Source organism: Necator americanus, chromosome III, assembly GCF_031761385.1.
Source record: "Necator americanus strain Aroian chromosome III, whole genome shotgun sequence".
Classification (NCBI taxonomy): Eukaryota; Metazoa; Nematoda; class Chromadorea; order Rhabditida; family Ancylostomatidae; genus Necator; species Necator americanus.
In genome coordinates, this window is record NC_087373.1 from 41,020,326 (window position 1) to 41,034,536 (window position 14,211).

The 14,211-nt window shown below is 39.6% G+C and overlaps 1 protein-coding gene across 2 annotated transcripts; it reads left to right on the forward strand.

Moving 5' to 3' along the window:
* Positions 1-698: 698 nt before the first annotated feature.
* Positions 699-10,956, forward strand: RB195_012497 (uncharacterized protein; the record flags this gene model as incomplete). Of its 2 annotated transcripts, none has more annotated exons than XM_064194383.1 (13): positions 699-767; positions 1,625-1,803; positions 2,781-2,877; positions 2,935-3,033; positions 3,103-3,246; positions 3,305-3,391; positions 4,281-4,461; positions 4,537-4,620; positions 4,683-4,780; positions 6,428-6,531; positions 6,768-6,906; positions 10,567-10,701; positions 10,816-10,956. In XM_064194383.1, 13 exons carry the CDS (start codon positions 699-701, stop codon positions 10,954-10,956), a joined length of 1,557 nt encoding a protein of 518 aa, XP_064051966.1. The 2 variants fall into 2 exon arrangements, with proteins under 2 accessions (XP_064051966.1, XP_064051967.1); XM_064194384.1 differs by having other exon boundaries at positions 744-767.
* Between the last annotated feature and the right edge of the window lie 3,255 nt (positions 10,957-14,211).

Genomic DNA, 14,211 nt, shown 5'->3' on the forward strand with positions numbered 1-14,211 from the left:
TGAGTGAGTGACTCAACCGCCTTTTATCCTTTTAACTTGGGTGGCTTGAGTTGGTTTCTCGTTTGGTGTCTTCTCAATATCTGCTGCGTTCTTAAGCGACTTTTCCAGATATTTGCATACACGTTGTTCCCGGGACTGGCCAACTCGTTCATTCAGCTCGTGAATGTGCCGCTTTTAGGGTCAGTGTCGAACCTGCGCACGAGTGACGTCATCGCAGGCTCCGCCCTCCAGGGCGGCTGTCGCGTGTGGCATTTTACGGCCGTCCGTCTCTTGTGCATGCACCGCGCATATAACTTCCTGATCGAAATCTGAAGATATCGTCCTCCATGAGGGAATTTTTGGATTCATTCATCCTGGCGTATTTAGTATTTGTATTTGCACCTCCTCATAGAAAGTTTGCTTAGAACTAATATTTTGGTAGTGGATTGGAGTGTGGATTACATCCCATGCGGATTTTAGCTTCTTTCAACTTCCATGATTGTAATCTTGAGGAAGGCACTTTACTTTGTGGTCGAACGCTGCGCTCTAACTAATTTTCCTGTCCTAGCGTCATTTTCTGCGATCACTCGTCCTTGGAGAAACTTGTTCCATTCAGTCGATCACTTCTTGTACGTTGTGGAGGCACATGTTCTTCGCGTATATGTTTCCTTGCTTGAAAATCTAATAACATTTCAGTGCTTTGATAGATCTGAGCGTCAATGAGTTGTGGCGTTGTTGTTAGGCGAAAGGGTTGCCCTCTTCTAATGCTGTTGAAGCTTCTGCTTCAGGTAAGAAACAATTTTTGTATATTTCCTAGCTTTCCCGTATTCTCAAATTTTCCTTTATGTTCTGATATCCCAAGCTGTCGTATTATTCCTGTGAAACAGATGTTTACCACGGTAATAAGGCGACAACTAGTCTATGGGGATTCGTTTGCTATTAGTCACTGCCAGTGTTATCTCACGATTAGTGTTATTATCACGGCTTTTTCCCACCCTCAGGAATGTGAGAACGTTGTAGATAAACTGGTTTGGTCTTTCGCTGAAATGAAATTATATTCAGAAATTTGAGATTTGTCGTACAAAAACCAACAAACTGCCAACCCAACTCTTTGTCTGTCTTGTTTTCCTTAGTGTAACACCTTTGGGCTAGTGCTAAAGAATGACCTCAGATGATAAACTCGATAGTTAATTTAAATTCAAGTTTAATTTAACCTAACATCTGGCGAAGCTTCTGGACAACATTGTGGTGTTGAGACTAAATTAAAAAGAAATTTATTAACCTGTATTAAGGTGCCATCTGTCTCCATTATTAACACTTAAACATTGAGCGATTGTTCTGTAGTGTGTTTAAGGCTGTCTTTTCGTGAAATTCTAATGTGTAATCATGGGCTTTTTATCAGAGGTTTGGCTGTTTGGTTTGGTTTGGCGGTTTGGCATTAATTCTGCTTGTTTCTTTGAAATGTGTTCGCTCGGTGACATTTCATTAACGCCACATTTAAGCCATATAAATGTTTCCTTGTTTAATTATCTTTATTTAAAATCCTACAGGAAATTGAAGTTATTTACTGTGTTATCTTTTTTTCTGGCAGTGAAGTGACTTTAGTTGATCTGAAATGTTTTTCATAAAGGCGAGCGTTTTCCAGATCTCGTTGACCACTGCTCACAGTTTGAACCACCTTGCAAAATCAGTTGTGGTTACCTTTGAGCCGCCGATGGTACATGATCTTGTTGAAGATGGGAATCGTACGGTTTCTGTTGCTTTGAAAATTCCTCAAAACGAGTTCGCTTCCATACCTGACTGGACCTACCAGATGAGTATAGGGTACGTCACATCCATTTCTCGCTCTGCACTTTTCCCTGCAGTGTGCAAATCCATATCTATTTATTTTGTACAGCCTTGCGATAATTCTTTTTTATTCGTGTGAGAAGTAAACCACAAACAAGTTTCTAAGTGTCTTTGTGATGTTTAAGGAGTTGGTTGAAAATGTTTAAGTTACATGGTGTTGATGTTCGATCGAAAACAAAAAGAGAAGATGGAAATTAAATTATTTTGTTTTGTCGGTTTCTGAAAGTAGTTATCTGAGGGAATTTCAGTTGCTGTCAGTCAGAAAATACAAAGTTTATTGTAGTAGTATATGCAAACGGATGGTTTAGAGAAATATTATGCATTTTTCTATTATATTAATTATATTAATATATGTAGAGGATGAATGTTGTTTTTGCAAAAGCTTGCAACGTAATCTCCCAAGTAGTTTGTAATTATTCTTTTATAATAAGAATTTCACAGCAACTCTGCAGCCGCTCGGTCAAACGATGTGAATGCTCAAAGGAAAGTAGCAGGCAGAATTTTTTGTTTTTGGTGAGATTTTGTATAAGGCATATGAAGATTCCACACGTTTTGCTAGATGTTTTGCTGTAAAGCTGTTTTTTGCTATAGATTTGTTTTTTTGCACAACGTAGAGCGGTATTCAGAGATCTTCATTTGTGAGTTGATCATTAAAGAAATAAATAGTACATTGACCTGAATAGAATAAGGTGAATTGAGAATCAGAACAGTAAGTGCTAGATATTGATGAAATTCGCATCATAAATAATTGATAGTCTTGAAGTCTTCTTGGGACGAGTAAATTAATGTTTTTTCCAGCATATTCTATATTCTCCTTATGCTTCCTCTTCTTAATAAGTTATATGATTGTTTTTAGTTACTACCGAATTTCCTCTTCACTTAATACACTCCTAGTCTTGGCCTTCCTGTTAATGTGCAGCTCTAACCTCTTTTTAAATAGGCAAACATTCTAGATCGTTTCATCCCGACATTGCTTCGTCCCCTAGTCATATCGCAGTCAGAAAGTCATCATTTCAGTACGACAACGCTTCTAATTATTATACATTAAATGTGAGACAATTTCTTCTTATCGTCATACCTCATTATATTACTCATATTATCATTTAGTCTGAGGTAATAATTCATGGAGGGACTCTTGGAAAAACAGGATTGCGCCTGCGTCTTGTACGTGCAGAAAACTGGGACGAGGTCGATGAATCGTGGAAGGTGGGAGTTTTTCTCATCCTCTGCAAACCCTTTAAATGTTGTGAGAGACACTGAAGTGCAGGAATTAAGGTACCAGAATTATTGGATGGCAGCAAAATCAACGTGATTGATGTGTGGGTGAAGAGGAATTTGCAATCTGAGAGATTAACACATATATTCGTCGCATCTGTCGTGATACTTATAACGTTTGCAAACGTACTGATGGGATGTGAGGTGAGAAAATTCGAGATATGGCAAGAAACCGAGTTTGAATGAATGAATTTTTGCTCAGTTGGACATGAACGCAGTGTTCAACACTATCAAAAGACCAGTTGCACCTGCGATTGGATTCCTTGCCCAATTCCTCATAATGCCTGTGGTGAGTGGTTATTAGATTCTGGATGAAGTCGCATTTGTTTATCTTAATATACTAATAAGCTTCTTTACTTTTGTCTTTTCTCCAATTTATCAGTAATTTTCCGCATATTCTTTCGATTTTTCGATTAATCACGTAATTATCAGGCTCTTGCAAAAGCCTTTGGCGTAAAAATCTTGCTACAGCTGTTCGCAATTCGTTCATTTCTATTTGTATAATTGTCCGGATGTGCGTTCTTTGCATTCTTAAGATTTTTCCTTCCAATTCTCAGCACTCAAGCTATTACACATACATTTTCTATGAGCGCAGAAGTTTGCTTCACTTTCTTCTGAACTACTCACGTTAGTAAAGTCTGGACATCTGTGCAGATGGCTTTGAACAAGTTATTTCTTTGCAGCGATGCTGTTTCCTTTGCTAATTCATAAATTTGTTAATTGTTTTACTATGTGATTTGTTCGTGGAAGGCAAGCGGTTACGCAAGGCTCTTAAAAATAGCATATCGAGTACTCGACAGAGCCACTTTTACGTTCAATCAGAGTACCACCTCTGTGTGTACCCTGTATATTGTCTGAAATTTCTAAATATCATCTTTGTAAAACGTTGAATTACTAAAACCTATCCGATTTGCGCTTGTATCCTATGAACTATATCCCATATCATTTATAATTAAAAGCTATTGACCTTCCGGTTCTTTTATTTTAAACAAGGATACAACAGGTTCATCTCTATCATTTTATTCTTGTTATTATCTCATGCTATTTTTTTTTTTTACTTTGGTGTAATGGTACACAGAGGCCAATAAGCAGCTCAATAATCGGAAAATTTTTATATGAGTTGAAAATTAAGTATATAGAGTGTGGGAGCGTTTTCATTTTTGCTAAAGTTTTTTTAGCTTGCGTACGGAATTGCGAAGTCAGTATTCGTCTCGCGTGGGCTGTTCTCCATGGCTTTGGGAGTCTTTATCACTGGCTGCTCGCCTGGAGGTGGTGCGTCGAATTTCTGGACGCTTCTTCTGGATGGAAATGTGAATCTGTCAGTTACAATGACATTTGTATCCACACTTGCCTCATTAGGTGAGATATATTTGATTAATTTTCGACGTTTACAGAGTGGTTTTGTTGAGCAACTGATTGTTTTGCTCGTTTCAGTGATGATGCCTCTCTGGATTTCAGTCTGCGGCAGAGAGTTCCTACAGGGATTCTCTACAGAGTCGAAAATACTCATACCTTATGGCGAGTGGTCCTTGCTTATTGATTGCTCATGATATTCTATTGTTTATTTCGTTCTGTTACAGCTAAAGTTACGCGCTCACTAGTTTCGCTAGTTCTTCCACTTCTCGTTGGAGTCGCCATTAAGAAATGGAAACCAGAATGGGCAGCGAAGTCGCGCAAGGTTGGTTTAGCGCAGTAATTGTTGAAGGCATCACCCCACGAATCTGAGGTGGTACGGGTTTCAAACGGGTAATGCCTATGCGGGGTCGTAGATTGTGGCGAAGAGGATGATTCCGTTTATCTCTCCCTGTATCAGCGTAAAAGGACGACCCCGGAGCTGTTTTTAGGACGGTTTCTGTTGCAATGCTGAACCTTTGCGCATCACCCCGCCTGCGATTCGTCCGAATGGGTTTTCGTTTTACAGAACAGCATTCCGGGTCGTCCGTTTACACTGATACAGGGAGAGGTGAACGGAATCACCCTCTTTCCCACAATCTGCGACGCTGTATAGGCTCTACTCGCATGAAACCCGTACCACCCCAGACTCATGGGGTGATGCCTTTAAAGAAAAATCAAGAATTTCATGTCGCAAAAAAGCGTTGCAGAAGGAATGCAATGTTTCTTTCAGTCGTTTATGACCTCTTTTTGTGACCAACTGCCTGCGAAATTCGGGTCTCAGCTACTGTTATACTGTTATAGGTGTAGATGTACAAACACTGTTCATTGTCCTGACCTGGCATTTCTGGTTTAGTGATAATTGATGAGCGGAGAATAAAACATTGTTCACTGCACGCTCAGAACGAGAACAAGTTGACTAATTGCATAGTGGCTGATCGAAAGGGTTGATGAGTCTTGAAGCGGTTGCGTATCAATCGATCACTTGAAAAGAGGGTTCTACTTATATTTTATGTCGGATGTGTGTATATGTATGTAATCACGTTACTATAAACACGAGGGGCTCAGCAGGGCTCTCTAACACAAGTTTTCTTTTGAAGTATTGGTTGAACGAAAGTCGTGCCAAGACATAGATACATATAGATAGATAGAGATATAGCAGGATCAAAATGTCATGAACCACGGTGCAGTTGCGTAAGCACGAACTAGGCAATGGTGCCAGCAAGGATCTTCCCTAGATTCTAATAGCTACGCTCCGCTGCACCGCTCCGAGTGTTGTCGTTTACACAACTGTAGCGTTCTTCACGTCGTTTTGACCTTACTATATGTCCGCTGATTTCAAGATAACACAGCTTGATAATTAATTCTTCTTAAAATATGCATAGTGTCATAAGGTCTCTTTGGAAACTGTATTTTGTGGTGAATATATTCACATCTCCATTCAGTTTGATCTATGAACTCAACCAAAGGTTTTTTTTTCCTACCAGGAAAACAGAAAAAATGTGAAGAATCTGTCTGTTTTATTTTCCTTATTATTTTCTTTTTTGGTTCATTACTTTCTTCGGGTCTTCGTTGAAGGAAGACAAAGACATTGTGATAGAGAAATGTTGGTGAAAACCATGAAAAGAAATTTTATTTGCATTTAACAATGTCCTTGAGATGGATTCACAGAATTGGAGGCGCTGATATCGACTACATAAGAAATTAGACCCAACACATTTCATTATATTGGGAATTAAAAACTGTTTCTGTCTATGACCCTCACATGTAGAAAATTTGCGACCGACATGAGTAACTACTGCAGGTGTGTATAATTGATCTAATTAGCAAGGCTTTGAATTTCTGTAGTTTAAGAGCAAGGTAACAACTATAAAAAGTTTGGTTCATAAAGGTTTAGTGTATATAAGAATGAATTTTATTACTTGTATTACAGATTATGCGTCCGTTCATCATATTTGTGCTAATATTTGTGATTGCATTTGGAGCGATTGCAAATTGGTACATGTTTCGCATGATGACAGTGCCAGCATTGTTGGGGTGAGCCAGCACTATTGAAATTACATCATTGATTACAAATTACACAGACAACATCATTTCGTCGATTAAAATCTAAAAAAAGCAGAATTATCTGTATGATATTGACCTTACTATAAAATCTGAGTGATCAAAATTTTGAATGCCATTCCTTCAGGATCCCTTCGTAATGTAGCATTAGTTGAAAGGAAGTCGAATATCTTATAAATTTTTGTTCGACTGTTAATAATCATATTTAGTGGACTTCTACTTCCTTGGTGTGGATTTATGTTCGGATGTTTTGCGTCAATTCTTACTCGTCGTACCCCTCCCGATGTGACAGCAATCGCCATAGAAACCGGGATTCAGAACACGGGGATCGCGATCCTTGTACTGAAGGTATTTACCTGTTTTGCTGAAAGGATGGGCAAATTCTCAGCTCGGAGAGGGCTATAAGTAGAACTGAACTACTGAGAAAGATATCCATTGTTTATCTAGTTGACATGTATCTTCAAACAAAAAATTATCTAAGCGAATTGTGTAATATTCGTAGAGTTGTAGAGCTAAACAATGGCGGTGAGCATTTTCATTTGAACAAGTAAACATTCAAGATTTTGTAAAATTGGCGTTCATTGGAGTAAGGATCTACCAAAATGTAAATTTTTGGCTGTTGCTGATTAGTATTAAGCTATTTTATTATTAGTTTATTTTTATTTACACACGCACACTATTTAAAATTTCTAAATTTTTTAAAATAAAATAATAAAATGAAATAGGGGGTGGGGTAAAATCCCCTGCAACCAGGTGGTGGGCTGAAACTGAAAGGACATCTCAACAGCAAATTTCAGGCCAGTGAAAGGATTGAGCAGTTTTTGCTCCAGGGAATACTTAAATGAAGCTTATCACCGTTTCGACGTGCTGCGCAAACCAAAGCGAAAGCGTAGAGTTCGGGTAGTAGAGTGCGGAACCACGCTGGGTTCCGCTCGTCTTTCCTTAATCGTCGTGAAAAATGGGCTGAGTTCGTACGAGATACATTAGAACGTGGCTCTGTGTATGTGTTCCAGTCCCCTCAGTAGCCTATTCACTGGTTTCACTCGAATGGGCTGCTGAGAAGACGTCACTGATCTTCGATCGCTCGCATTTGGATGAGGCTCCTGCAAAGAGTAGGGCGTTGCAACTGAAATCGTCCTCAAAAAAGGCGTCTTCTAGGCCGGGTTTTTTTACGACAGTTGGGGAAAGATGAGCTCAATCACGTTGAGTTCCGCAATATACTATCCGAACCCTACGCTTTCGCTGTGGTTTTCGCCCCACGTCAAAATCGTGATGCGCTGCCATTAAGAACCCGAAACAAGTGGTAGTTTGAGGTGGACGAAGTCTGGGGAGTAGTGTAAAGGAGGACCTTCTCCGAGCGAGTACCCAGCGATATGCGCGCGGTGGCGACTACAGTCTTCCCAGAAACATGGAACACTGTGATAGACACTCAGGGTGAATATGTCGCCAGATGATCAGTGCATGATTAAGAAACCATGGAACTGTAAGTGGTATGCGTGTGTAAAAAAATAGTATTCCACGATAAGAACATTGATGCATGATCTTTGGAAAAAAATCTAATTGAAAGCAAAATGTATGGAAATGAAAAAGAGAATAATATCAACGTTGTTTTCGGCACTTCTAGTAGAGTTCAACCTATTATATCCTCAGGAGATCGAAACTGCTGGGCCTTCATTTTAAGTCATCACTACAACGAATTTTCCCTGATAATGATTATAAAAGAACAACAACAACAACAGCTAGCATCTAACATGTATTGGCGACTATACAGAGAACCGCTGGACTTTTTTTCAGTGTTAAAGCTTGATTAAAATTACTTGTATTCTAAATCGTTTGGTTTGTTTCGAGTATGCAGTCTGATCACCACGAAACATAAATGATTTGTTTCAGTGTATTGATAAGAAATTCTTAGTTTTTTCTCCTTTTTCATGTGAACGGGCAACAGTCTGTTTTCATTAGTAAGCGTACTTTGTGCGGCAAAAGAAGTCACTTTTTACCCCAATGAAAAACGGAAACCTTTTGTTGAATTACGCACGTTTCCGTTGGATTTTGTTACGAAAGCAACGTATCAATTTCATATTGTGTTGGAAACAGGTGAAGCACATCACAGTTGGCAGTTGTTCACTACTCACTAACAAAACTACTGCGAACTAATGAATAAATTCTTCAAAAAAGAAAAGTCTAGTATGCACACTGCCTTTATTTATTGAGAATTTAGTTGCTAGCCTCAGCCTCCGAATCTCTAATCTAAGCTCTTTTTACCTAACTGCAACTAACACCTGCAATTAATATAAGCAATCCTAATAGTTGCCGTGGATACGAATTTCTAATGATATTTGCGTGGAATTCCTAATATATCCGGTGAGGTATTCGCTTTGGATCACGTGCGTGTTCACTAATGTAGGTGGACGAGTGAGGAAGGCATTAGTCGAAAGCTTAATGATTGTGGCTCACGCTATGCGGAAATAAATTAATTCGCCTTAAATAGGGATGAGTGTCGAATGAGTACAAAAAGAAGCCCTTGAAGTTGATTGCAATCATTGAGACGTCTCTTATGAATAGTTTGTACTTTTCGAACACCTGCGTTGCCTATCCCATGACTCGTTAGGCAAGCTGACGTATTACGTCAGTACTCTTATCCCCCCAAACAAAGCTTGTACGAATTTATCGACCCAGCTCGGATAAAATCTAAGTTAGACAAATGGAGTTTCGAATCATGTGAAGTTGTAGGCGAACCTCTTAGGTACCGCGCTATACACTCCCACATGGGACCGAGGGGTGTAAAAGGAGGATTAGCAAGAGGGATATATTATTAGTGATTACGGGTTTACGGTGAACCCAATTAGCATGTGGATTGGCTGCTTGAATCCAGGAAGTCAGATGTCTTCACAGTAATGACATTTTTTCTTCCCTAAAAGCAACTGGATTACGTAGGTATTACGCTAATGCCCTATGATAGCTTTTTGTGCCGACGAGGCAATAGTGCTGGAATTACTCGCATACCTTACGAATGTTGCGCTGGAATGATAGCAATGTCATTCAGAGGGTTTTCTAGAATGGATCTTCGTTCCTCGTTTGAGATTTCCCGTGAATGACCCTCTAATATGCAGTTTTCTCCATATTGTTCGCTGTTGACTTCTGGATTTCTTTTTCCCTTTCCTTCACTTTTTCTAATAAAATTTTTAAAAAGTGCAGCATCAAGAAAATGACAAATATCTGCAACTGTGACTAGGAAACAGTGACCCAGTAAAATACAGTAAAGAAGAGGATTCCCAAAAAGTTGATGAAATTTGCTGGCAAGATTTCAATGCACTTCTTTTACGCTGACAGCGAATATTTACTGAAATTGTTAGGAAAACGGCAGAATAGTCCTATATTGCCAGTTAGGAGTTTGAGAACAATACGTGAATGTCCAATTGAGTAGAATCTGTGGAACTTTACTTGAAGGCGTGCTTTTAGCTATTTGCTGTGTTTCGCCATGCGAACAATTTTTTTCTGACATTTCTTTATACCATGAAAATATCACTGCTACTGTGTCCCTGTAACATGTCGGGGGCCTTGTCAGCCCAGAAATTGCAATAGTGAGCACTTTTCAATAGAATACAGACTGGAGGACAGTAGTAGTGTACAAAGAGTTGATCCCCAGTAACCGGAATACACAATATAAGTAATAATAAAAGCAAAAGAAATATTGACGGGTTCCAATCTTTGAAAAATCCGTTTGAAGTTGAAACATGCTACTGGGGGTGCGTCAAAGAGGACCATAGACGGAATTTATCATATGATGGGAAACACTTCTCAGATATTATTACCATTCACACACACACAAAGTGATTACTTGAACGAATTGAGCAAAATGCCAAGATTAAGTCCTTCAAGAATTGCTGTGAAAGAACCTACGTAACATGTACTAGCGATTGATTATTGAAGTTATTAACAAAGGTTCGTTACTGAGAGGAAGAAATGTAACTAGTAATTAAGAAAAGTTCGTAAATTTCACTCTTTTAGGCCTCGTTTGCACAACCGGATGCGGATATTGGAGCAGTAATTCCCGTGATTGTTGCATGTTTTACACCTGGACCACTTTTACTTGGGGCGGCTGTGCATATGACTTTCAAAGCGTTGAAGAACCGTTCAACAAACGTAAGTTCTTGCGCGATTTTCAGGAACGATTGGATATTTAATACATTTTTGGCATTGTAATCGTATTAGAATAGATTTCAGCATTGTTATCTCATTACTTACAAATCTCTACAGGTTACTGAGGGGAAGTTGCCTCCAGTTGCACTCGAGATGGGGGGTGGAGGACCGTCATCTCAGGCTTTACTTGATACCACCAATCTGGAAACAAAAATGGATAAAGAAGCTGGAACTAGTGCAGTCACCGAATCAGCTTGAAATCTCTCTCGAATCTCTTTATGTTTGTCTCTTCGTGTTGTGACTCCGATAGTTCTCCTCAGCAGACATAATCACTCAATTTGCATTTCTCATCAACCAAAGTTTTTTCTTAAATAGCCAAAGTGTTTATTTGTGTTTTTTCTCTTTACATTCAATTGATTGATAATCTTTTAGGTGCATGTGGTTTGTGTTCTTTCCTAAATGTTATTTCTTTATTTTGAAATTATGGAGACAGGACATAGGTATTAGTTTGCATTATTATGAGCTTTACTACTATTCGTGATACAATTAACAAGTTCATCATAAAAAAGAGCTGAAAGATTAGATCCTTTTTATTGTTAAAAAAAAAGTAAGACGTGTTATTATCTGTCTACCCTAGCAGTTGTTTACCGTGCTTGTCATATCTTCCTTTGATTTCCATCAATGGACAAAGTTACAATGAAAAGTAAAGATTTTAATTGAATTTATGTAAACTTTCTCGATAACACCAATCGGCCTTTTTGTTAACTCTGTTTGCGCGGGGAACAGCCATTAAAGGATGTCGTGACAGGATCCGTGGAATAAAATTTTATACTCTAGAAAGGTTTACGTCTGTTCAGAAGATTCGTTCCTTACATTTAGTCACTAGTAGGACCTGCTGGGATGAAAGACTCATGGTGCATATGTGGCCCGCCCAGCTTCCTTCGTTTTATAACTTTACAAGGTCATATTTCTCACTTGTCAGTCAGTCACATCTAATTCGCTCCATGTTTGCAAATACTTGAATAAGCTAGTCAATGGTTTGAGAATCGCGTTGACGGGCCGAAAAAAAAGTTGTGAAGGGTCTAAATCAGTGCTGTTTGATTCTGAGATGGAGGGATTCTCTCCGATAAAAATATCGTTCAATAGTAATATGACTAATAATAATATAAAATTAAAAAAAAAAATTATTATTGGTATTGGTATCTCTCTACGAATAGGTTGGGATAGGAGTAGTTGTTCACGAGCATAAGCTTGATTACGCTCAAGTCCACATATTGATCCTGAAAAAGGTACATGAAACACGCTTGTGTGATCACGTCTTCCCAGCGGTGCAACTTATTGCGCGACAGAAGGCGGAGAACTACGTCGTCGTCCAAATTCCAGATCCCTATGAATGAGAAGCTCCCCGTTCTTACATCGCACGTGCATTGCCCATTGTTCTCATTCCATGACCCACAGTAAGTTCCATCGTTTGCAGAACGCTTGCTTCTGACGCCTTTTTCTGTATTACTGGGAGGGAGGGGGTTGGGGGAATTGACCGTGTTCACGATCATACCTGTGAACTACCGCCCCTCTTCTATCTATTCGCCTAGTGGTATGAAAGTCGCCACATTTCACAGCATTTCAGACTCTGTTCGGCCAGTAGAAAAGAAAACTAAAATAGTGATAAACTGCGGTTATTTGAGCAAGAAGGAAAGCCCGGTGTCTGTGCTTTGACCTTGACAAAATTTCATTGAATTCAGTCCTTTTTCCCATCTGCAAATACAACTGTGCCAATACCTGTTCCACATGAACTCTGATCCAGAAAAATCGGGCTGAACAAACGGCAGCAAGCACTGGGGGCAGACAACACGAGAAGTTCTAGTCGAATGACAAAGGCTTTGCTAAAAGTACCACGTCATTCCACAGTATTTCTCTTGGTGAACAATAAAATAGTGAACGAAAATAAGGGTGGAGAGAAGTAAATTAAGTACCTATTACATCTACTCTCAAGAATTAATCAAGGGAATTCAATTGCTTCCTGGATTTGCACCTCTGAATCCAATTTCTCCACGAAAATCTCTATTTTGAGTCAGTGACTGAAAGACTATTCATTGCGGTGATTGTAAACGACTCGATAACGACGCTTAGATGTTATTGTTATAGCTATTAGAAAAGAAAATTCGACAGAGGAATATGCATGACCATGGAGAGAGAGATTGAGAGGTGGGAAAAACCCCAGCACGTAGTATACTCTACTGAAACTGATTAGAAAAGTGAGGTTTTTTTGTTTGGGACACGCCTCGTATTCAATGGCAGCGTACCACGGAATAGAGGTTGTGTTGAACCCTTGTACGAGAAGAGTTCGAGAGTAGATTAAAGGTGTGTGCGTCGTAGCCCCACTATATTCTCCCTAACTATCCAAAAAGGTGGGGCGGGAACCACCTTAATTCCCACAAGCTAGGTTGGCACGCGCCACCCTTCTATACGCTCCAGTTCCCTCAGCATTCTGTTCAATGGTTTCACACGAATAGGCTGCCGAGTAAACCTCATTGATCCTCAACCGCTCGCTCGTAGATGCGACACGTGCACAATTGCGGCGCACTTCAACTTATTTCGTAGGAACGGACGTCATTTTCCATGCCGTTTTTAAGGATAACGAGGGGAAATTGGGACTACGCCAATATCACTTTGATCACCTTGATTCCCGTTGATCTTCGAAGTGGTCGAGCGGGCGCCAGTAATTCTCCCATTTGTCCCAATCGCGTACTAGAGTCGCCCAGTGGTTCCTCTTTTCGCGTGGGACACGAAGAACATCATAACTTTCTTTGAAGGACTTCGTGAAGAAATCTGAGAATCGGGTCGGCTGTCTTTCTGTAGTGGGCTCAATATCGCGGGATTGTCGTTAAAGTGCATCACGTGTCCGGCCCACCTTGCCTTACTTTCCTTGGCGAACGCGGCGGCGTCTCCAATCCTCGACCGCTGACGTAGGAGGGAACTTCGAATCCCTACGCCAATATACCTAATTTAATCAAATCCCTTCCGGTTTCCAGGCTACGTCAATATCGTGCCTTCAAACACTACTTAAATTCTGAAAAACGTGCTAGAATGCATGACAGAACTCAAATACAGGACTGCGTACATTTTTCTACCCCTGAGTTGGTGAAGATACACCAGAACATACGTACTAGTGTCCAAAAGTCCTGTCTAATCTATAGTTCAACACACTTTCTTAGCATTTTCACGTAATTAATCCTTATTTATTTATTCTTTACATGGCAGTCTATGTGTTTGCAAATGGAGTATAACACGGACAATTAACACAAATAACACCAACGAAAGAATAGTTATATGTAAGTACATATGCCAGTGAAGAAACCTCTAACCACTAGCTTGATTATGGAATCTGTTAACAGCTTTCTTATCTTCTGATAACTTAGTGGGAGCAGATATTTTTTGCACGAAATTGAGGAGTCCGAGCCAGCTCTGTTAACGAAAAAGTGTCGTCTTACTGAAAACTTAGCCATAGTAAAG